Source organism: Opisthorchis viverrini, assembly GCF_000715545.1.
Source record: "Opisthorchis viverrini unplaced genomic scaffold scaffold2790, whole genome shotgun sequence".
NCBI classification, from domain to species: domain Eukaryota; kingdom Metazoa; phylum Platyhelminthes; class Trematoda; order Opisthorchiida; family Opisthorchiidae; genus Opisthorchis; species Opisthorchis viverrini.
This window is the reverse complement of record NW_008752418.1, coordinates 33256-58940: the sequence shown is the minus strand read 5'-3', so window position 1 is coordinate 58940 and position 25685 is coordinate 33256. Positions and strand designations below refer to the sequence as shown.

The 25685-nt window shown below is 42.7% G+C and overlaps 1 protein-coding gene across 1 annotated transcript; it reads left to right on the top strand.

Moving 5' to 3' along the window:
• Positions 1-3333: 3333 nt before the first annotated feature.
• Positions 3334-17333, top strand: T265_15701 (hypothetical protein; the record flags this gene model as incomplete). Its single annotated transcript, XM_009178976.1, has 4 exons — positions 3334-3541; positions 8899-9210; positions 14014-14256; positions 17313-17333. Coding segments are annotated over 4 exons (783 nt in total), but the record flags the coding sequence as incomplete, so codon positions are not given.
• Between the last annotated feature and the right edge of the window lie 8352 nt (positions 17334-25685).

Genomic DNA, 25685 nt, shown 5'->3' with positions numbered 1-25685 from the left:
CTGGACGTCTTCCGACGACGAAATCTATCCGCTTAGGTTATCCGGCTTGAGAATTTACCATTCTGGTCGGTCTGATCGAATAAAATCACCAACAGCTAGTCGGAGGGTTCCTGATTCTGAGACGAATTCCAGTTTCTTACAGCTGTGTGAATGGTAAGAAAGCAATGGGACCATGGCTGATATCGGAACGTTCTGGACGTCTTCCGACGACGAAATCTATCTGCTTAGGTTATCCGGCTTGAGAATTCACCAGCTGGTCGGTCTGATCGAATCAAATCACCAACAGCAAGTCGGAGAGTTCCTGATTCTGAAACCAGCAACTTCCGCTGCTTGACCGAAGGTTCACTTGCTTAACTCAGTCTGCGCACACTCAGTGTATTCGATTATGAACAAAATTTTTCAATATAGTCAACCAGATCCACACTGAAAACTACAAAACAATGTTATGCTACTTCAATTGTGGTAGTAGTCTCGATTATGCAAGGATATCTCACTTTCCCGAGTCTGATCACATCTCCTCCGCTTTACACCTCGCACTTGCTCAACACAGGTCGGATGTCACTCGATATCTTCGGTCAGTTTTCATACACATTTGTTTACAAACATAGACGCAAATAACCATTTCCATTCTGATCATATCCAATGATGCAACTATGAATATATTTGTTTCTTTATGTACTGTTCGATAACATTGATCGACAACATACAATATAGACGTGGTAATTCAGATGCGTCCGGCCTACACTCCTGGTGTACTTTAGGACCGTTGCCCTGCATGTTAGATGTCCGGAGTTCAAATCCCAGCAAGACCGAAGATATCCATTGCTGATGAGCTCCTATAAGGTTGAAACCGGAGTTCAGTGCTTTGCCTGTTTGGTGTGGACTCAACAGACTGCTTTCGCCAACTTTTGACATTTTCATGAGAGATCTCAATTAAATTATCAAGGTGTCTTGAAACCTTTCTAAATCTGATTCGACGGGAAATTTAGTTGCCCGCTTGGGTGCTCAATCCCTGTTGTAATATCTAAAGCATCGTACTCTAGACACGCTAGCATAGCAGTGGTTCACATTCAAATTTCTGTCGTGAGACGAAAGGTTTCCGTCTCGGAATTTTCAAGACAGCCTATGAAAAGGTACTAAATTGTCCTCTCAGGAAGAATTTGGTTACAGAGATACTTAACGTCTGCCTATAAGGTAACATGTTGTCCGTTGTTAGGATTGCCCGAAACCTAATCGTTGAGTGGTGTCATCTATATCTTTTCGGTATCCTAAAGGTAGATCTATGAAGCCCAGAATCCTAAAATGCTTGAGTGAAAATCTGAAGGTAGTTAGGTGTCTTGTAAAGATATTCTGATATTCATGTAGCTCACCAGACTCCCTGTTGGAGGGTACAAACCTATGCAACATCTTACCTTTCCAATGAGCCATGATTATATTACTATCAAGAAAAGTTAGGAGAAGATTCCTGCACAGCTATTTAAAAGCAACAAAATTCTTCTTTAGCATAACGCGCAAGGGCTGTCCCCTACAAAAACGCTGCATAAAACGCTAGTCATCATACTAAAGCAAAAATCTCACCTGACTGGCTTTTAAACTGCACTGAGCCGTACTGCTCGTGTTAGAATGGCACCCAGGCAATGCAACTGAGTGACTAGTAATTGTGTGACTTGTGTAGAACCCAGAAAGGCAAAAATATGAACTGCCAAAGCTTCAAAGTCAAATTGAGGACCGCAAATGCTCTTGATGGATAGTGGCACCGAAATCAAATTTAATACTGGTAATCGATAACTGCTTTCGGATAATAGCTGGTGCTTTGGTTTCAAAGAGTAAATCAGTATATTCTAGGTCCTATTTCGTTAGCGCTCTCCCAATGGTCTCCAACTAGTTTACTTCTGGTACAGCTGTGCCGCTTAGATGGGTTAAATTAGTCTCATTCTGCCGTTTTATTATAGCTACAGTTAAAATGTTCATCTGAGAAGGGCTCATGATCACGTAATTCGATGAAATCGATCGAATGCAGAGCGTGGTAATACAAACGGCCTCAAACTTGGTTGCCATTCGGATCTTTCTTGTGTTGCGGCGCAGCAACCACATCGTGAGATTTGACCAGTGTCTACTACACCGCTGTTAGACGAAAGAACAACATCACCGTTCAATTCGAGCACAGTATGAGGGGATTATTCATGTGTTAGACGTTGTCTGCCCATCGAATTCAGTACCAAGTCATCTACTGGGTTGCTCCAGGTAGTTCGTCAAGTCTTCTTTCGCCATTCGTTTTGTCCTCCTCTGACCAGGGTAATAGATGCCGGAACGCAGAGCGCAGAAGGGAAAAGCACTCCAGTGCAATTATATGAAAATTTAGACCAATCAGAGTGGAATGTAAGAACAGATAACTACATTTGGGTTGAACTTTTACTCAGTTTCAGTTCGTTGCTTTGTGATACGCTCGGCTTTCTTTCATCTACGGTGTCTAAAATGACAAGTTTTGTGTTGCTAGTCCCTTACGATCACCGCTCTCAGGTGATCGAAATTGCTGGGATACTTAATAGCCCTAGTAGTGAAACTGCACCTTATTGATTGAGTCATCAAATTCGTTTCAGATTTATTTCATTTCAGTCCACTTTATTCTGTTGAGTAGAGTTGTCACAAGTCTGCCAGATTAATACGATATTTGTCTTCATTCACTCTCACGTATAATGATCATTATTGGAAATTCTCATAAGCCACCATACTTCCCCAGATCAATCAGTAGTAGATGCTCCGTTAGGAACCTCCTGACTGAGTGAAGAACGTCCACCTGCCGGAGAGATGTTGCGGGATTGAATGACGAGACTTGGAAACTACTGAGGAGCAAAATGGAATTTTTCTTATGGAGAGGCGTCGTTATGTATCTTTATGTCCATTACCATCATCAAAAAGTTTCTGGTGATATCAACACATGTTTTGCTGCCAAACGAATGTACTCCTAATTCAGGCAAACGAATTGGGATAAAATCATCCATCTAACAAGACATACAGGCCACTTACGTTAATTGTCTTGCAGTCTCTAGGTTTCATCGTAATTATGCTTGTGGTAACCCTATTTTTCAAATGAAGAACATAGAAAAAATTGAAGTTGTGCTGTTATTTGCAAGAAACTCACAGTATACTGAATATGACAGGAAGTTTTTGTCAAGCAACACCTTCGATCAGCCAGAACCAAGTAATCTTCGGAGAATAAATTCGAAATGCCCAATAAGTTACCATATCTCACCTCCATCCATTTTCCTCCAAACAGGTTACGTAACCCCAAAAATTAAACGTGCGGACATTTACAATAACAAGCTTTATGTCATGATGGATACCAGTCTATCCGAAGTAAGCCACACGTACGAGGTCACTATCGTCGAGAATGAAAGCGTACAAAAAAGATTCGTTTTGAATGGTCCAATCGATTCGGTCAGAGACGTCACTTGTAATCAGTGCGTTATCTACGTCCGCACATACTCCAAAGAGGGTAGTTCGGCCTTTTCTGAACCAACGCGTCCTACAATGCATCCGGGTATGTTCTTGAATCTACTAAAATATCGTTTACATTGTCGTTAGTGCTTTTTACAAGCTAGATTTGTTTTTCATTAAGATGGGAAGTGATTTTCAATCAAAGTCCGCTGAAGTTGCCTTGCTCTTTCTATGGGATAGTTTGGAACTTCCAAGGGGATTAAGTAGGATCTAGGAAATGTTGGTTATTATGCGCGGCCGTGAGTCCTTTATCTGGTTAGCCCTTTTCTTTCTCTCACATGTTTTGAAAAGTTAGAACTCTCGATGGAAAATGAGGCTACTGTGGTAATCAAGATCACTATCCACATCATTCTTTCCGCATTATCCCTCCTGTGCATGCTCAAAAACCTTGCAAGCTACGGGTTTTTTGTCAATTTCTATTCATATTTTCTAAACGGGTGCCCCGAAATGCAGGCACTTCGGAATGACTGTATTAGGTTAACACCAATTCCCCTCAATCCAATTTAATTACTTTATTCCCGATAGGAAATTCAAATAACTAATTGTTGTATGGCAGCGATGCATCAGTGTTGAAAGTTGTTGCTGTGCTGTCGATGATGATGATGATGATGATGATGATGATGATATGATGATGATCAGTCATATGCCAACCGTAATAATTGTTGTTTGTCCGTTAGCCAAGTACCGAGATAGTCTTTGCTTGACGATTAACCCAAGTGCCCTGTATGGATGCACTGTATTAGCTACTGATACGAAAATGAAGGACGATCCTCCATAAATAATAGGGCTATTTCATTTTTTTACAAAGCCAGAATTTAATTCGAGCGTGCTGGGTGCTTCATCCTGCCGAGTGAGTTTGTATCATCTTGGTCTTTTTTTCTGGAAGGCAGACCTGGAAGCATTTTCTTGACATCTCGGAAAATATTCCGTAATCAGTGCTTTTGGACTGAATGTTGTGCGAAGGAAAAGGTAGCCGCATGTTTTGTTGAACATCTTTGAACAGCAGCCACCGACTCTCAGAACAACGCTACAAATCGATATTCAATTCTGCAGAACCGAAGCTATTGAATTTGAGTATGCAGATGTTCGACTTCCGGTAGGTTTGCAACACCACACGTATACTCAACTCTGCCTAGCTTCATAATTTTGATTACTGATTCCTCTGGCTCACAGACACTGGACGTTCGGCACAGAAGCTTCTTCTGGTTAGCCATACCACGTTGTGTACTATTGCAAACTGACCGTCATTCCATTTGGTCGAACTCTCAAACAGTCATTTGACTGCCGCGATCTAGCTGGGCTATTTCGAGTCAGTCAATTCAGTATATCAATGGAGCTAGAAGGGGTTTCAACAGACTCGAGTTAAGTCACTCTGGCAATCAAGCAGTAGAACTTTTACCCTTGTAATGCTGATGACCATATTTGGCTTCTGGTAGTATTTGTATGGCATCCCTCAAAGAAGCTTTCCAACGCAGGGAAGCGCAGTTAGGCAGGACGACGAAAAAACGCACAGTAATCTGGATTGGAATGATCGATCGAAACAGTTGGCTGGCATGCCTTGGTGCGCTAGAAGATTGTATTTGTGGGCAGAATAGCAAAACGAAATGCATCTCAAAATTAAAGTTGTTTATGTAACTTATTCAACTACTGGATGACCTCGATATGTACGCTTGGAAAAGCGTTTCATGAACTGCGAGAGTGACTGCAAATGAGAAGAAGCGATAGCGAGGTCCAGTTGACTCACAAGCTGATGAAAATTTCTCGGTAGTTGACCAATGGTCCCACCCTTCTTGAGGCTGAACCATTCGTTTTAATCCCAGTTGAGTGCGGAACTGTACTTAAAGGGGGATGCACACCCACTTGCAAATTAAATTGTTAACAAGGGAATTTAGTATTCTCCACTTAGTTTCTGATTTATGATAGGGAATCTTCGTACAGCGTCGGATACATCTCGCCCGTTGTAATCAAGTCGCTTAATAAAACACGAAACCTGCTATTAGCTACACGATCGATAAGACAGATAGAGGATTTCAACAAATATTGAGAAAACAACCCTAGAAACAAAGTTCGAAAGCAAAGTTTGCGACTTACTCAACTGACAAATCCGCGTCTGGGTGCGCGTGGTTGTTTAACAAATTGTGCCCTGGATTCAAAGTAAACAGGGTGCTTCTAACTGAGCGATGTGGTGTGCCACCGTACAGGTATCTCGAAATCTCTCACCAGTGTTTGCTACCCAGCTAACCCATAAGAATACGTCTACGTCTTAGGTAACTTCTACGCCTGGATTACTTCCACAGCCACTTCCCTTGCAAGCAGCGTAGAACTGTCTACGCTGTTCACACATTCGCACTACTGTGAAAACTACCATTAAGTAGCAACCTAAATAAAACACGAGAATGATGCGTCCATCGACCAGTCTGTCCGCTTTTTAATGATAAGTTCACTCCCAACTGATCTAATTACGGTGGTAACACACCGACATCTGAGCTGATTTTTCGGCAGCTCATCCACGAAGATGATCTTGAAACTATTGAATAACCACATGTCATTTTTTCACACTAGAAATGTCTGCAAGCGAGAATTTTGAAGTAATCATTACCAGAAGCAGTCCGAAATTGCAGTGGAACCTACCATCTAGGCACAAAGCGTATCGAGTGATATTCAAACCGCTTGTTGGAGGCAAGGAAACGGAAATACCACTCCCGAGTGCACAAGGTACACACTTCATAAAGAAATACAAAGTATGCACTGTCTACGAGTTCCTACTCGTACGGAGGGAAAAGAATGGAGGTAATACCACCGTCAAAAATGTTACGATTTATACTGAACCTGAATGTAAGTTGGATATTTCGTGGACCATATGATTTCATGCTTATAAAGTGATTTTGAAATGAGAAAGTCTACTACACTGAACCCACAACATGCGCGACAGCAGGAAAAAAGGCTCCAAAAATCCTGGTTTCAAACTTTCCCCTTATTACAGAAGAAGTGTAGTGTTCATTTTTCAATATTACGAATATAATACAGTAAAATGCAGTTCACTTATGGTGTCAGATATGCACACATACATGCAAAATGATGCGTTAGAGAAAGAGGTGTCTAACTTAAGCAGAAGCATAACACGGAAACAGTGTTTAATCCTATTCGTCACGGGATTCTTTGCGAGTCGACTAGGAAAGTGGAAAATTCAAGCCAAAGGCGAAAATTCAAACAAAGCATAAAACTTCTGGTTAACTTCCTAGGAGGCAGAAGCTTTCTAATCCGCTCAAGCACGCTTCCTTGCTAGGTAACACTTCGACTCCTTAACACTCCACTCTCAGTGCGGAACCTGAGCAGAAAGTTTCGAAATATTCAATTCGTTTTTTGTACTACTCAGACAGCTTGGTACATCTGAACCTGAATCGGATTAAATGCAACCACAAAAAGGCGAATATGCGTCTGCTTTACACAACACACTACTGACAAGGTTACCGAAAACTCCAACAATACACTGTCAATTTGACCCTCCTGACTGATTAGACAGACCTAGTTTCCATATATCTTGTGCTCGGCATGAAACCAAATTGTACGCAGTTGACGAAATACACCTACTTAAAAACAAGTATGATGTTAGTGAGAGGTATAAATCTCTTGTTAACTCCAGTCTTCAGCTGTAGGACTTAGCTGGACGTGATATTTGAGGCATCTCAGTATGGCTTCTTCTCGTAACACTACTCATATTGTTGCTGAAAACCATAAAACCCAAAATGTGCGCAGTTCGTCAAACGCACTCACTGAATTTCACGTCTGTGCTGTTCGCCAACTCAGTGTCCTGCACATAAGCTGCTTTATTTTTCAGTTAGTAGGAAACTTGAGATATCGTAGTACCTTAACCTTCAAATGCCAAGAAACTATGGTGCCATATCTCAATTATCGCGCCAACTGAAACATCATACGACCTTTGTGTGGCACAACAAGTTAAAGAATATCATTACCAGAGTTTCATCTTTAGGCCATTTGTCTCCCGTTGTTACCAGCATAAGTTGCAAACGAGTCAGTTTCGCCAGTAGCTCTTTAAGTAGAACACAATGTCGATGCGATCCTGGGAACTACGCATACTCTGTCTGATGAGCTCCAGGAGGTGCGAGATGAGCTGTCGAGGGCTTTCTCGTAAACTTGTAAATATCTTTGTGCTTTGTTGTGAAACTATACTTCGATATCTTGAGTATCGTGCTAAGAGAAATATGCGACGGTATATGTGCGGCAAAAATATAAACACTGGGTTAAAATGGATTAAAATTTGTCGAAAGAGTTGTTTTTCAAAGAAGATAGGCGCTTTGGTGGGATCCACTTAAAAGAGGAAACCCTGGTGAAGCATATGTTCGGTTGAAAATCATCTTGTCCATATACGGCCTACGATTATTTTTTTGGTTTCGCAAACTGCTGAAATCTGGCAGATGTTGTCTGAGTAGACTGTAGCATCCTTAATGTTCTACTGACCAGGAAGATAAGAGAGCCTCTGGGAATACGTGGGTTTTTATTCAGGAACGACCATTGAAAGACAAGGACATCGAGGCCTGGATTTACCGGATCCAACAAGCCCAGTGCCAGTTGGTATTCACTTTCATTCACAACCGAGATGTACTTATTTTACCAGGGATCGTTCCTGAAAAAAGGCTTTATATCGCTCCGGTTTAGGTAGCAAGTGGACAGCTGTAGAACCACGGTTTTGACAACCTCTCTTCATCCCCACAAGTCGTGTTAACTAAGTAGCAGACAGCAATCGATAATCAGCGGATAAATCCTTTTAGTTCCATAGGAATAATGTCACGGTGAATAAATACCCAGTATTATGCACTCTAAATTCGTGAAAATTTAACAGTGCAACATGAACATTATAGTATAAGTAAGATTATAGACAATTTTAAGGCTGAACTTCACAAGTAAGGTAGTAGTCAGCATCATCCAGATTGTTTTGACGAACTAAGTCTGTATGGGCTTAACAAAACAAGGCCTATGGATTTCGGAAAGTCCGAATGGCGGAGAGAACATCTGTGAATGCACGTTGAATGTTTAGGACTTATGTGTTGTTTAGGAAATCTTTACAGATATTTCCTCGTAGAACATATTGATTTTTGTTGTTTATGTTATTTCTAAAGGTAAATCACTATTCTGTGGCGTACCGCCATCGTTTTGACAAGAGTGTATCACAGGGGTAAGGACTTTTGTTTTATACACCGGGCGGTGACTTCCATTAATTGATGTGGAAGCACATTGCCCTCCTCAGCATGTGTGATTAAGAAGGCAGTTGCTATCAAGTGTACTATTCGCAATGTATCACCCGGCTGCATGTTTATGAAACATACGATTTTGTACCAAACATATCAAATCACCCACTGTCCACTATCCAACTGATTTCAGTACCGGTAAATATGACACTAAGGCCCATTGTCCCCGGAGAATTACGCATGGTGTTCGACTTGAAAACCTCTGGCAAATGTCCGTTACATTACGCCATTCACAATCTCGGTAATCTGAACGGTACGTCAATGCTTCAACTTGGCACCCCCTTCACGATCAAAATTCACAATCCCGAGAAGAAAACGCGTTTCAAACATGCCTACACTTTTCTTGGATTTCCGAGCTGTGTGCGTCTGCGGATCACAGTTTTGCCAGTACTGCAGAGACTGCAAATGTCTGCTGCTTATTCTGTATCCCAGTCGCACCTCCTGGGTAAGTGTTCGGCAGTTATCTATTTTGGACAAAACTTGTGTTCTGAAGAGAGTTAATTTGCTCAAGATTGAGATCCATGTTCTGAAGATACTGAATGTTGTACTACTAAATATCTGTATTATTAGAAAAACCTCCTGTTCAGTCTATTTGGAGCTAGTCATCGATTGAGTAAATATCAAGTTATTTTCCGCACTCTAACTGGGTTTTCCATATTCACCCATGTTAGATTTGCTGAAACTCAGAGCACACAGAAGTTTTACTGAATCCTCCCCGATTTATTAACTTAGATTGCAAAGTATTCCTTCGCTCTTTTAGAGATACCTGCATTGCTGCTTTGTACACCTGCGCTTATCTGCTTGAGTGGGCTCACTTGGATGTAGTGTTGGTCTCTGACAAGCCCGACCAAAATATTAGTACAGAATGTTTTCCTCTCTACCCGTACTTGCGTGCAATACACAGAGTAAACTAATCTCTCACCCAATTGTTAGTATGGGGTGCTTCCGTGCTAGAAATGCAAACGTAGGTCTTGGCGTAAAGAAGTACGGTATACAACCAAACATCGCTGTAAATAGAAGCTCACATGATCCTCGTATAAGCTGCTCTGAGTTTCTTTAAGAGCCATACTGGAAACTGACGCCGTTTAAATGAAATGCGAATCGCGAGTCTGTGAGCTTATAAAGTGCGAATCAAAACGGCAGCATATGGATTGTTAACCTTCAGTCACCCATACTCCCATGGCTGCCCTTCGCAAAAACAATGCGTTTCTCGTCTTAGTAAAACTCCGTTGCACACTCTGGTCCGTTGCAGTCGAAAGACAGTATTTGACGAACGCCACCTACACATAAAACCGTCGACCAAACCAGTAGCTATAAATGACCTAAGACCTGTGCCTTAGCGAAAGATGGTCTGATGTTACAAGCCGTACCACTGACACCATTGAATGTTCACGGTGGCCGGTACAACTTATGGTGACGGTCCTTAGGAGAGACCGTTGGACTTGATTCTGGAATTGTCTACAGTCTACAGTCTCCTATCCATTTCTGACTCAAGGTAGTTTGTTCCAGTACAAATTCCTACCTTGATACAGTCACCTCGAGGGGGAACCCCACTAAACTGAGTTTTGTTGTTGTGTGGTTAGGTGGCTATGTAAGTTGTGTGTTCTACTTAACCTGAACACGGTACCCTACTACACTGGCAGAATGAATGCAGTTCGCACATGAACTCTGAAAAATGTACATTCAAAGCCTCTGTTATCGATATTTTAGAATGCCATTTCCGCAAACAGAATCAGGCCAAGCATGGCTAAGTAAGCTCCAGTGCCACACGAAATCAATCGACTTTTAAGCGATTTCACGCATTTTACATACGTCTCGTGAGAGACTTCACTTGGTACTCGGGACACTTACGAAACATTACTCGTACCGGTTCAGTATTCATCTGGGACACGAAGCAACAGTACGCAGACACCGACCTTCCCTGATCTACCATGATCCGTCACGCGTGACTGATTTGCAAAGCACAACGTGACTGAATTGATTCCTCCGTTCCTTACATTGTACTGCAGCTATCGCCTTCATCTGACAAACGTTTCACGCATGTCAGCTTTTGTATTCTGATTTCACTGAGCGGTTATGATCTCGGTCTAAGATGAACTTGAAAAAGAAGCAGTTTTGACTATTCCCAGTTTTCTTCATATATAAGAAGCCTGCAAGAAGAAAAAACTGTAAAGGTGACAAATTTTGTGAGTGCATTCTTCCGTCGTAACAAATTTTGTCCTAGCTGATTCCCCCCGTAATAAAAAACGAAATGTTTCCATTTTACGTCCGGGTGGAAACAAAACAAGCATAGAATGAGTGCTTCTGGATGCTTCAGAGCTAAAGCTGAAGTTGTCTGACGTAGCGGAATGCCTTCATTCAGCTAGTTAGACAATAGAAGCAACTAGATGTTGCGTTCAGATCCCTGTGGGAAAAGTTGGACCACATTTGAACGCGCATACAGATAGTGAAAATGCTTGGTGTTTACTTTCGGCTCCTGGTTAAATGAACACAAAACCTTTCTTCTGAGTTCAGGGAGACGTCTTGTGAGGCTGAACACATATCCAACTTTGGAGACACGCAAACACCTACACAGCAGATTTATCACACAAGACGACAAAAACTAAAAGAACCCAAATTAAGCCTTGAAATACAACAAAAAAGAGGTCACTTGACTCTCGAATCCATTTTAAAACACAGTAATTGTCAGCTACCAGCTGAATTCACTTAATAAAATCATGCGAGCTTTTCCCATGTTTTTACGCTAACCGTGTTCTCAATCCCTCAACTTTAAGACAAATGAAGTGGGCTTTGTTATAGACATAATACGCTACTCACAAGGTCGCTGAAAATTCTTGGACAGCCTACGAGTTGTTTTGTTCTTCCTGGGGCTCAGGATGGCGCAGTCACCGAGTTTCCGTCGACCTTATGTTCTACTTGAGACCGAAATTAGCAAAATACATTCAGTTGCAAACAACTCTGGTTTTTTAGTCTCACCAGTGGATCTCACTATGCAGTCAGCGGTGTGGGGCAATTTCTGGAGAGACCAAGAAACGTAAAAAAATTGAGGAAGATGCAATAGTGGTGTCCTCCCACAAACTTCGGTTGTTGACATCGGTTGATTTAAATACCAAACAGATGACGGCTTCCGGACAACCGAGGAATGATGGGCAGAACGCTTGGCAGACAATAAACTGCGAAATGCAGGATCTGTGCTTGCTGACCTACTTTGGGTTCAATGGAGAGTACTGTGAACAACACAAAGAAGCGCCAACATCTGGATTCATTGCGGAACTGAAAATGCTAGAATTGGGGAAAGCTGTGCTACCAGATATCAAAGCATAAATATGGGTTTCGATATGTGAATAGCGCATTTTCTGTGTAAAGAAGAATGAACAGTGACGAGTGAACCAAATGCTGACAGATAGCTACTTTACAATGGAAACAAAACAAGTTGATCTTCCTAGATGCGCTTGCCACAAAAACAACTGGCTGCTAACGGAAAAGCAACTCACACGGACCACATTCTGAACTGCTTCAGCAACCATCCAAACTATCATAAATGAAATTGCGCTCCAACCCTATTCAAGTAGACAGAGACGCACTGTGACGCGATAGAGCCCAAGACGAATTAACGGCGGTTTTATCAGGTACTTCACACCTACTCGAGGAACCACTTATGAAGATGCTTACGGATTAAACAACAGACTTAGTAGTCAGCACAATCAGAACAGAATGATTACTCTTGCCCATACCGAAAACCGCTGAATTGACTGCGAGACATCCGACGCAACATTGAATAGCATTCGTCTTCAAGCCCGTAAGTACGTTGAGAAGAGCCCTGTCTGGAACAAACAGAAGACTGAATACAAAGAAGCAGACGAATGTGATCTACACATATCGTTAGAACGACTGTGATGAACTGTAGTTTGGCCAGGCTGGAAGAAAACTTGTCACCGGAATACCAGCTTGCCAGCTTGTCATTTCTCTTAAATAGCAAGGACAGAGGATGTCGGTTCAATTGAAGTGACTTCCAAATACTCGCCCGCGCATGAATGGGACTTCGTCAAAGAAGTTAATCAATAAATAAATTAAAATTGACTAAATTTCTCGGTCACTAATACAAAATAGTTACACAATCGTGGGGCCTTGAACAAACTGGGAAATCTAGCAACTTAACAACAACCTACAAAGCAAGTGAATCAGTGAAACAAACTTACTAAAAATAGAAGGCTATTCAACAAACTAATCAAGTAGAACAGAACACCACAAAGCAAGAAGGAAATGGCCCGATACAAGTTAATGAGAGACTACAACGTAACTCAGGTTCAAAGCCGAGCAAAGAAATTATGCGAAAGGCACCTATGGACCAACCGACCAATTTACAGGTGTTGGGTACTGTTTAGAACTAATACAAACACAGGCAGCAGGGGAAGAATTCACACAATCACCCGCACAGGCAAGTACACGTAGAATGGCGATGAAAGATTTGCGATCCAAATGCCAAGTTTAGCGAACAGACGGTCATCCAAGTAGATCACCCAAGCTACACATTTTCCGCAAAATCGCCACCAACCTCTTCCTCTTTGCTAAAGTTTTACCACTTGAAGCACGCTCGCTTGAAGAATGTTCTATGTCATTCTTTGAGCATATGAACGGACGAACATTGTTTCATATGTTAGCACATCAATTTATATGGGTCTCAGTTCTCTGGTAACAGGACTTGGCGGAGTATTATGTCTGTGTGCATCGGGACACTTGAAAATAAAAATAAACACCATTTGAGTTTATAAACTGTCTTTTCCCATCAGTCTTAGCAGACCACAGTGGCAATAATGAAAATTTGTTTACCTGTTGTTCAGAAAAGGGCCTTATTATATTACGGATGTATATATTACCAGATGTAGCGCGGACCTATTAGGTCAGAGCAAATTAGCCAGGACAAGTTCAGTAGGCAAAGGTAATCAGTTTCCGAAGGTCTAATAGCCACTCTAGGTTCCACACTTGGGCTCGTATAAAAATGTGGCAACAATAATCCGGAATCGCGCTTGTTTCTCAACTCAAAACTCTGTACACATTTGACGATATTTCAATTAAATTTATTCCATTTATATACACGTTTGAAAGAACCGGATTTCAGAAGGCCAAAGCTCTTAAGAAGATCTAGTTCTAGATAGCTTGGTTGTTTCCACCTCTTGTGATAGGTTATTTACATTTCCCATGACAAAATGAACGTTTTCTTATCACTGTTATCCTCATTCATCTACAGAGTCTCCGAAGCCTGAAGAAGTTGCTCATGAACTCCAAGGCAACAACGTTACAATCAAATGGAAGAAGAAACAGCATTGTCCGGCGTTGTATAGTATTGTTACGTTGAATTCTGCAAATCAAAAGACCATAGAAAATGCGGTTACATTTCATAACCTCGTAGGTTGCGTGGATTACACCTATACCGTCAGGTTGTATTTTCGGAGCAATGCAATGGTCGAATCTGATCCTGTTACTTTCGTCTGTAAGTGGTCTTTCTTCTTCTCACGTGACTTCAAAGCGCATGGTACCGCTATACACATGTCTACGGTTCACCACTCCCAGTCAGAATATTTGCACCATAAGATTGTTCGATAGACAAACTTCCAGACTACTATAACAACTGAGTACACTGTTGAACCGATTACTGACTCGGATGGGGAATCCACACAACCGACCAGGAACAAGAAGTACGCAGGTGTGACAAAAACTTGACAGCACATTAGCTAGATATGTAGATAGTCAGATAATTATATATATGTATATACATCAATACGTATACTTAACTCATATGTACACATATAATATACACATATAAATATTAAATAGATATACAACCGTCAAATAACCATATAGATAATAAATGTATAGTAGACGCGGCAGAAAAAACTGCGACTGTTTAATTAATCTCACCTCTGCGTCAAAGTCCCTAGGCATCTCGGAAGAGATCATATAAAACTCTGATGAAACACGCGCACGTACAAACAGGTAAAGCCTGACTAACTGGGAGTTCCTTCCACTGCATCTGACATCGTATTTGTACGATCTCCTTGTGGGATACACACGTCTTGGATAGTTAATAGTTGGACGCGGAATTTTCTGAAAACGGTTTTCCTTTGGTATATCTAGGTCCAATTAGGAATCGTTGATTGGGGATATGGTCTGAATTGAACAGATGTTTCTAACCACCGGGCAACCGAACTGATGATATGCAAGCCTCACAAAGCAATTTTTTCAGGAATGAACAGCAGAATCACTTTTTGATTTGCAAACTGAACGAGACACATCAGATGATTGTCACAGGGCTAAGTGGTTGTTGACGTTCTGGTTCTGAGATGTTCATCTAGTCGTCTATTCCATGTCGCATTCATCGCAGAGGCACGTTGCGACACCACGCGCTCCAGTCGAACGGATGACAGGCAATATGTGGCTTCGACGACGCTGTTAGGCCTTTGGGCCTGAGGCTTGCGAATTAAATACAGCAACTCGCATAACACCGAGCCTCCTGACCCCACTGAACCACTGTACACACACCCAAGTGGAATATTGACCTACGCGCCATAACCACCTGAACATGTCGCCATGGCACTTTCTGTCTGCACAAGCCATGTTCACGTGAATGTGACGAGCTATCGACTCACTGTGCACCCTAGCCTGGCCACAAGGGAGCAGCGTTTTGGAACAAGCTAATGTACTGGCAATCGAGTTCTGCGTTATTACGCAACAGTGATTCAGAAGGGTTGAAACAGTGCTTCAAAGTACAATCATTGTTGACCATTTCTAATACTTCTAGTGAGAGATATGTTTGGAAAGTTTTCTGTTACCCAGACATCTTTTCCGTCTTCCATTACCAACCACAAAATACAAATAAGGCAATTAACACGAATCCAGAAGTTCATGCAATGCCTTTGCTCATGCAGACGGTGACTGACTATGTGGACCTTAATATCTCCAGGTTGATTAAACGTCCGTGACCGTTGACGCTGAAGCTGTGCTACAACAAGGACATTTCAGTTGCACTAGTCGGAAAGGTTTTAGTGTTTTAATCTAGCCTTTGTTCATCGCTATCTTAAAACCATCTACCTCAACAGTCATTTTCTAGTGAGCGGGAAGTTTAAATCTTCGAGTAGTCGAAAACCTACTACATTTCCACTGCGATTGCTCTGTAGTACTGTAGTGGTATTTTGAAGTAGTTTCAAAAATGTTGGTAGCATAGAGTACGGAATTTTGTTAGATCACGGCTTTGCGATAGTAAGTCTACTTTGCAGTGTAAACCTTGAGAAGTACCCTAAGTTTCAGTGTCGGTCATGAAGTTATAATATTGGCCTTCTTGTCTTTAGACTAAAATAGATTACTCTGATGGCACTGTGGAATTTTTTTCTCAACTTTTTGTAGGCGCTTCATCCTCACATTTTGTATGAACCTCCCATATGAGTAATTGCCACTTGAGGGACCATTGAACAGGTGACCATGTGACACAAATACCGTGAGTGAAGGATGAGGGGCACTATATTCTGTCAGAGTATGAATTCATGACACCCTTGATCATTTACTCGTGGCCGAACGGTATAATCTTTAACCGCTAATCAAAAGGTCGCGTGTTCGAATCATCCAACAAGAATGAAGTAAGCCCAGAGTGCTTCTAGAAATTTCAACACAGATTAACTTTACTCACAGGCTCAAATCTCTTAAAACAAAACGTCTAACCTACTGCGTAGTGCTCGCACGAGAATTTGAGCGTAGATTGTTTCATTTCGCTAGTTCCCTGTGATACAGCCCAAGATAGCTTTCGTAATCCAGCATGCCTCAATCCATTCATAAGTGGCTCGAGACTATCAACTCTTCGCATCGACGACTGCATGGACAGAAATGGATACCAGCTTGTGGGACCGCTCAGCTTGAATGGATGAGGACATCAGCTTGGCCTTTAGACACGTTTTCCCAAAACTTGTCCATAATATATGGTACGCTTATATTAGCATGATACTGGTGATGTGCATATTCAGGATATCCTCCAGTATTCTGCTAGCAAAAAAGGTTACGTTTGGAACAACTAGCCACTAGTTCGCTAAAGTTGTTTGATGAACTTCTCACACTCAACCATGATGTTGGGTTACGGACCTTGCAGTTTCCCTGATATAATCACATAAGTACAAATCCCTCACTGTCTCGAAAGAAATAGTCCACTGAACCGTAGTTAGACCATTGCATTAATCCTTTACAACTGATCTACTGGTTTCGAAAGGTTTCGTTCTAGTCTCTGTATATTTTTCGTTTGGTTTGGTGGAAAAATATTCAAAAATAGGAGAGGATCCGACAGATTTTGTGTGAAAAAATGCCCGTTTCAAAAATTTGATCATCATTGTGTTTAAAGCTAGAAGTCGTTTGACCATGTGGCTTGCATCCGGCCGGAAACCCAATCGTGTAACCCCCACTATTCAGATACGTACTGACCTGTCGGTTAACGGGGTGAAAAAATACCTTTATGGTCTAAGAACCAACGCGGAACATCTGTCATCTTTTTACATTTTCCCACTTTAGTCACTGTAATTGATGCAGATTAGCAAGCATTTCGGTTCTGGTAATCTGTGTCAGTTGCGTTACAGCATGATCCTCTATTGCACACATTTTTGGGTCCCACACTGCTAAGCAGTTTTCTATATATCGTTTCCAATTTTTCGATCGCCCTCATGGGAAACCTGATTCGAAATAAGATTCGTCCACAGAAAGTCGTTTGCTGCGTTGTATGTATCAGTTCTATCCTTTGTTAACAACAAAGATCACTTGATAAATCCGAAGGCAAGACACACTAATAATAAGTGAGCCCGAGGTGAATTAGCCATCTCATAAGATTCGATGTCCGCCCTTCACGATCGCCTCGACCATGAGATCGCGACCATCCATATAAACCCATCCAACCGTATCCTCGTGCATCTTTTCGTTCACGTTCAAATTCTCCTTCACATTCATCCTCCCGAGGACAAGCATACTATTGGTATCACAGTACATTCGGAGACAGAGCATAGAAGTGTACACAACCATGTTCTTTCCGGTCAACTCATCCGACCTCTTACGCACCATCGGCCGACCTATATGGGCCGAGTAAACTTCAATGCCCCGCTTATATTACTCGCCGCCTTACGATCGTCGACAAGTCCTACGGCCTCAATTTTCTCATGGACACTGGAGCGGACATCAGCATGTAAGTGCCGATTCCTGCAAACCGATCCCCTCTTCTTTTACACTTACCGCCGCGAATGGTTCTCCCATTGAAACTTACGGATAGCGCATTTTACGACTAAATCTGGGGTTACGCCGTGACTTCCAATGGATCGGCAACAACGTCTTATTGGCGCAAATACTCAACTGTCTGCGAAAGGACATTCTATCGTTCTGCCCTCCATCTATCCAATCACAGGTTTTAAACGCGGCGATTCACCTTATCACGCACTAATACATCAGTTTCCAGACTTGACTAAACCAAATTTCCATGACCCCAAACCGAAATACTCCGTTGTTCAACGTACTCATACGCGTGGTCCTCCGGTTTTTACACATCCACGTCGTTTGGCTCCAGAGAAATTACAGTTAGCCAATGGCGAATTTCAACACATGCTTCAGCTAGGTATCATCCAACCTTCGCAGAGTATGTGGACTTCACCCCTCCATATGGTCCCCAAGAAATCATCTTCCGACTGGCGCCCTTGCGGGGACTATCGAGCACTCAGTGATGTCACCATACTTGACCAGGGCAACTTGTTCATTCGTATTTATACATTCCGACCTTGTTAAACCACCTTTACAACCTTCATATGCTGGTATTTTCGTGTTCTTTTGCGGAATGACAAATATTTTACTCTCCACTTAGATGATAAGCAGGAAAACATTTCTATTGATCGCTTGAAACTTGTTTATCTCGACTCCCTTGAGTCAAGTGTCCCTGACGGTCTACAACCCAAAGTGTCCATCGATAACGCTGCACGCCGGTCTCCCAAATCTACAAGCGACCGCCCTGCACAACCTCACCACATCACCCGTTCCGGCAGACACGTACACTGGCCAGATCGCAAATTGACATCAACTATTTCATCACAATTTGACACACCGAACGTCCAAGCGACCATCTTTTTATTTCTGTTGTTCTTTTTCGTTAGGGGGAGAATATTTATAGCGGACATTTCCATCGCAAGTTGACATCAAATGTTTCATCACAATTTGACACACCGAACGTCCAAGCGACCATTTTTTTAATGTTTTGTTGTTCCTTTTCGTTAAGGTGAGAATATTTGTAGCGGTTTCCCAATCTGCTTAGTGCATCCGCATCCACTGTCTCCCTCGTGCTTGGTTTTGTTCTGCAACCCACAACGTGCATCACCAGACAAGACGTGACTTGTCCGCAACATGGACTGATGGCAGCGCCTATATGATCCCTCTCTAAAGGGGGGAGTATTTGCAACGGCTACCCTTCTGCTTAATTATTCCTGTGGTCAACTTCACACCGGCACCTTCCCCCCTCTCGTTTTGTCTGTCTCACAATCACGCGTCAACGTCGTGACATTAATGCGACAATATGTCAATTCTCGTTCCATGACCTTTTGAACGACGCCGGGTGATTTCACAGTATTGTTTTCATGTTCCACGCATTGCAACGACATATATGTATATAAGGATAGAATACAGTCAAGCACACACGCATCACTCGCGCGTCGGAACACAGACCGGCTCTACCCACCAAAAACTGCGGACCACCAGGAACGTGTAGCAGTGAATCTGCCAAAAGAAACACGACTACCTGCACCCAAACGAATCTGGTAGAACTATCACAACTTACACTCAGAACGATAGTCCCCCGTTAACTGCGGACCACCAGGAACGTGTAGCAGTGAATCTGCCAAAAGAAACACGACTACCTGCACCCAAACGAATCTGGTAGAACTATCACAACTTACACTCAGAACGATAAGTCCCCCGTTTGAACTTTTCTATTTTTGGTATTGTATTGGACTTGATTAAGGTGCACCTAGTTGTTGTAACCTCACGCTCTCAAAACACAGGCTTTATTAGTGTCTCTTGCCTTCTGATGTATCAAGTGATTTTGGCTGTTAACGAAGTGGATCGCTAATATACACCCTACCACTGCAATGACATTTTGTCACAGGTTCACAAATATATTTTTGTTACTGACCTCACCTCACTGTCAATCGTGCAACAGAACGCACAAACTCTGCCAGTGTCACTGCGCTACTCATGCAGCGTAGCAATCTTTGCTCAGCCACCCAGTACCATTCGCTTGTTAGGAATCCATCCATTTTGCGCCTAGTCACCGTGAATGCTATCACCCTGAGTATCAATCTTTTCAACTTCCCCAGTGCCCTTCGAACCGAAAATAGATTGGATTCTTGATCAAACCACTCTCCTCGTATCGATTCCGAACCATGATACTTGCGCCACAAAACTGTACCGCGCGGATCTAGTGAAGGACAATGGGCAGAACATTAGTGTGATATGTCAAAGTGGGCGAGCTTGTTCTGTTCCAAACGCGTCACCCTGTTCAAGATGCAATCTGACGGTTACCTTTGACAAAAGACAGCCGGTTAACGTTGAAATGTGTCTGGGAGCACGTAAGTTGCTAACGTATTCCACTAACCTGGTTATAAGTGTCTGCTATCTGTGTCCCAAATCCTTCCCGAAATTTTGCTTATATCTAGAACAGGCCACTTTTTCTTCCGTGGTAGATAAATCTTTTCGCCTTTATACGAGAACCGGTCCACTAGAAGTATCCCAACAACGCAGATAGGGTGAGTGAAGTCCTCGTGATAGCTCCTCGTCAGACTGGGACATACATATACGGGAAATGATACAGTCGATCGGATGTAAGACAGTCTTGTTCAAAATAAAATCCATTTATCAGAATTCAAATTGTGTGGGTACAAACTAGTAGGGGGCATAAGAGATACTTGAGCTCAAGGCCCTGTACTAACAGTTCAGGCTGGCAAACCCGTATGCGAATGGCCTGTGCAGTGAACCGGCTACTCGTACTGATGCAGTTCAGGCTGGCAAACCCGTATGCGAATAGCCTCTGCAGTGAACCGGATATTCGTACTGATGGGCATCGGCAAATTTCTCGGCAATTTGTAGATGGATGTTAAAGCAGTTGCGGTTTTTACATGTGCGGCAAATGCTTATGTCCCGTGTCTGATAATGCCACAAAACCTTGTAGATATGCTGAATGCGTTGCAACATGTGACCAGAGGATAACCGAAGCTAGATTCCTCAGAATTGCATTTCTCTACTAAATTGCGTTCCTTCCACTGTTCAGTGAAAGAAACCAAAATACTGCCGAATTTCACCAGAAGAATTTTTTATCTTGATTAATTTTAACGGTCCATTATATAGTCACCTTGTTTTCCACGAAACTGACATCTATTGCCTAAGTACGCTGCAGTCTAAACGACGGTCGATTATGAAACAACAACAGACATGAATGAAACCACTCAAAAGTTTGCTGAAAACTCTTCGACATCCCACCACCTGCTTGGCCCTCCTTGTAGCTCATCTGGTAGTCGCAGTCCCCTAGATTCCGCCAACCTTATGATCTACTTGAAACCAAATTGAACTGACTGCGATAAATCAGTTTGGTGTTCATGGGAGACTTAATTGAATCTCTCGTTTATGGTGTTCTTCAACAGCAACCTTGTGAGTAGTTTTCTTTATGAAACTATACTGCAATATCTCGAATANATATCATATCAAATGAAACATGAGGCGGCGTGTGTGCAGCACATTCAGTTGAAGAATATCATAAACCGGGGATTCACTTGAATCTCCCGTGAAAATCAAATTGATTTGCAAATGAGCGTATTTCTAACAATGGACATGCAAATTGATTTGCAAATGAGTGTATTTCTAACAATGGACATGATGGTTTGACTCAAGCTGGTTGGAAAGCCTGTGGTCCGAACAGGGGTTGGCCTTCCTTCCATGTTAACGGATACGGTGGCTGTTCGTCGTGACACCCTGACTGTGCGCGCGGCCTACCGAATATTGTCGAGTGTTCGGTTGGCGAGCTCGATTTCGTCAAGCTTGGCTGTCAGTCTGCACTCGTTTGCAGGTCAGCATACTGTTGAGTCTACTTCACCTGGTCTGACTGTGTCACATCCGCAAGATGGGCCAATATGCCTGCATTTTTGCCCCGTCAGGCCCAAGATGCAGGTTTGTCTGTCCTACAGCCACATACTCCAGAAGACAGCAGCACCAATGATCCCCATGTGTATCAGATTATATCAGATTTGGGCATTGTGGATACGGGCAGATTTCGACATTCGAACCGTAGGTTTTTGCCGGGGTGCTGACGACCAGACAGGTTACACCAAACAACCGGGAGTGTTCACTGAGTCGTAGCATGCACAATATCCAGGGGAACATCGACCTCACACCACATGTAGCAAGCTTCACTGTCACATTTTGGTCGAAACCGTAGTCGATTTCGTTGCTGGTGTGCGCTAGTTGGTGTGATAACGATGCCGGTGAGCAGTCGCTCGAAAATGTTTTCTGTTAGGCCTCTGGAAAACTGAGATTGCTGGGCAGTTTGTTGTCGCTCTTGTTGTTGTGTGCTTGGGACAGGCAACTGTTGTGACTTGTGCAGGGCTGTTATCCACCAATCTAGGGAATAACGTCCGGATTCGGGGGTTCAATACCGGATGTAGTTTTGAAAACATGTGTTACAATACAACCCAAAAAGTACTGAAGAATCCAATTACGGGATGCAGTACTGAATGCACGCAATGTTTCAATAATACGTCAAACAGCCGCATAGGTCGATTCGCAATATGGGCATCATGCAACACTGAGTGTGTGGAGTACGAGCGGAGCCTTTCGAACCGGGTCTCCTCCAATTATGGGGCATCATACATGTTGTGCGCATGAGCCACACATTCAATTTGCTTTTTGTGAATTCATCAAACTTGTACCGAGAACATACACAGTGGGACAATGTAGGTGATATCGATTGCACCCTAGGGTAGTAATTCAAATGAATTTACTAAAAACGTAGGTGAGTTTCCTTTGAGAATGGACGGGGTTTTCGTTAGCATTAACGCCAATTCCAAAATATACGAATGTTTTTAAGACGGACACTCTGGAAGCAGCAAATTCACTTTTGCCGGCAGACAACGCTGCATGAACGAACGTAATCGTTTGTACATAAGAGAGCTGAAGGCATCAAAACAGGCGTAAACCTCGACCACCTTTTTTACTCAGCTACGTACTCTAAGATACGGTTTAGCAATGCGACACCCGATCCCCACTATGTGTGGAAGGCTTTGAACAGAAATCTTTAGATGTATTCAAGTGAGGATTACTGTCGTTACGTGGAAGACACGTTCTTTGTGATCAAGTGTCGAAAATTTGACGAATTCTATGGATATCTTAGCAGTTTGGGTTCTCGGATTACTTTTGACATTTTGAAACGAAAAATATTGTTTTATGGTTTTATGTACGTAAACACACCAGAAATAATGCATAACAAAACTCACTCTCAGTCGCACGTGAGGACAAGCAGCACGCAGAGCTTCTTGCGAATAATGGCGCTGCACGCTAAGACAAAACCACTTCAATCGGTCAACGTTTTACATTCCGTAAGGACCCGGAAAATGCAGGTATTGTGGTTTTTTTATCACTGTGAGAAGAACATCTCGATCACCCGCGGCTTGAAAGCCGAACATCACTGCAGAAGTTCGGCACAAAATCCGTACAGATTTTGCACCCAGGCGCGGACGCGTGCTAACTTGAGGGCTAGCTGCTCTTTCTGGTGCACCTCACTTTCTTGACTGCAAGACAGATGAGTGGTAGGAAACTGGAAACTATTGATTTACCAGAAACCAACAGACGCTGTTGCGGTTTGAAATACCCATCTGCACATCCGAAGGCAGCGTATGCGGAACCGAATGGTCGCTCAGCAGTTCGTTCCTTTCTTGGAACCTGAATGAGAACAATGCCACGACCAAGTGGACTGCGTTTCGCAAGTTGGTCGAAGGTGATGATTTCAACACTAACTCACAGGATGAGCTCTGGGGCTTAGTAAGTAACTTTGAGTGCGTAAACTGTTAGTCTTGGAACTTCGCGAATGCGTCGGTAATGGTGTCGACGCACATAGCAATCTCATTTTCCCTGCCGGGCTTTCTCATGAGGGGCGGCAAGGGGACCATAGACAGTGGTTGTCGATTTATCTTGTTCATGAACAGTTGTGACTATATTGTTGGAGTTGGATTTGGTCTGACTTGGGAAAATTTTACAGGCTTTAATCAAAAGCCAAAGATAAACATGGTCACTCTTCGGATTGTGTCGGACAACTTTCCAGTCCTACCTGTGTTAAATGTCAATACCCATCCCGAAAACGTGCCGATGGATGCAGCATAGTTTCAGTCGATAGAACGAATTAAGTTAAGAGACTTCAATACATTCGATGCCCGGTGGATTTAAGGGAGCAGCAACTAAGATGGGTAGTCGCCCGAGAATTGGTGAGAACACCAGGTATCCCATGCAAAACATAGACATCGTAAGTCATTAGAAGGGTATTCACTACGGCTAACATTAGAGTGGCATTCCACAAGAAATAAAACTTTATGTATAGTATTGGCGCATTTGAAGAATTGTTTTCCGTTTGATAGGACCAGGGACTGTGTATAAAAATAGAATGTAGCGACCACTCGAAGGCTCACATAGGTCAACATCCAGGGAGTTGCACATCAGGATTGATGAGCATAAGTGGTGTGTGAAAAGACCACCAGGAGACGTAGCTGAATAGTTAGAGACGAAAAGACCACCAGGAGACGTAGCTGAATACCAGGTGATAGTTAAAGACTCAGCAATAACTGGATCTGCACTGGACACAGAAGAGGTTTTGAAAGTGGAAATTTTGAAGTGGTTACTGAGGTTCACACAGCAGCAACTGGTGTCCGAGGTGGGTGAACTCGCCATGCCTTCCAGCGTGAATGGAGTAGGGGACGTAGAACCGGCAAGCGTGTACAGAGCGGCTTTAGGCCAATCGAGATGACACTAAACGGCGTGCGATTACCACTCCATTGTTCTGGTCCTAAAGAACCCCGGAACGCACACAAGCCAACAAAACCTGTGAATCACACCCAAGAAAAATATTTCACTAAAGGGTCTTAGACAGAGCAATCAAGCCCTCAAAATCGTCATTCAGCCTGATGACGAGTCGCCGCTGATCAATCCGTCGTATGTGTTATTCACCCACGCAAACAAACAAACAAGAATTTTCGACTGATATTCATCACTGTCGTAGGAGAATTCGCCGACGGGTTATCTGACTACCTTAAAGCTTGATCAGTCTTGTCACCTATTCACTTCACCTGGCTCCTCTCTTATCTATCCTTGTGGTTCCTGTTTACTTTCCCTTGAGCTTTAAGGTATTTAACGTTTATTGGTCTTCTGATGGAATATTTCAGGAATGTAACAAGGTACATTCAACTTTTCTTCGGTTTGCTTGAGGCAAGTTTGTATGACTTGGATTTAACAGTGGACTTAAACTCTTCTGCTCCTATGGTACCTTTGGAAATCTTTTTGAAGTGATTTGATGTTTGATTAGTTCGTATAAGCTTCCAATTGGTTTAGATCTTTGAGTGCAGATTTAGCTACTGGCTTCACCGATTTAACCTTGACTAGGTTATCGGACATAGATTAGTTTTGCCACCAGTGAGCAGGTGTCTTGCATCATCGTCATGGACATGGTTGTCTTGCTTTCACAGTGTGTCTGGAGAATGGTCATTGTTTGCAATACTGCTCATTGCTACTCGCATCTGGAACAGTCAGGTTAATGCAGGATTGTCACTTTTTGCGATTTGATGCTAGTCACGGATACGCGTCGCTTATTCGCAGAGTACTAATCTTTGT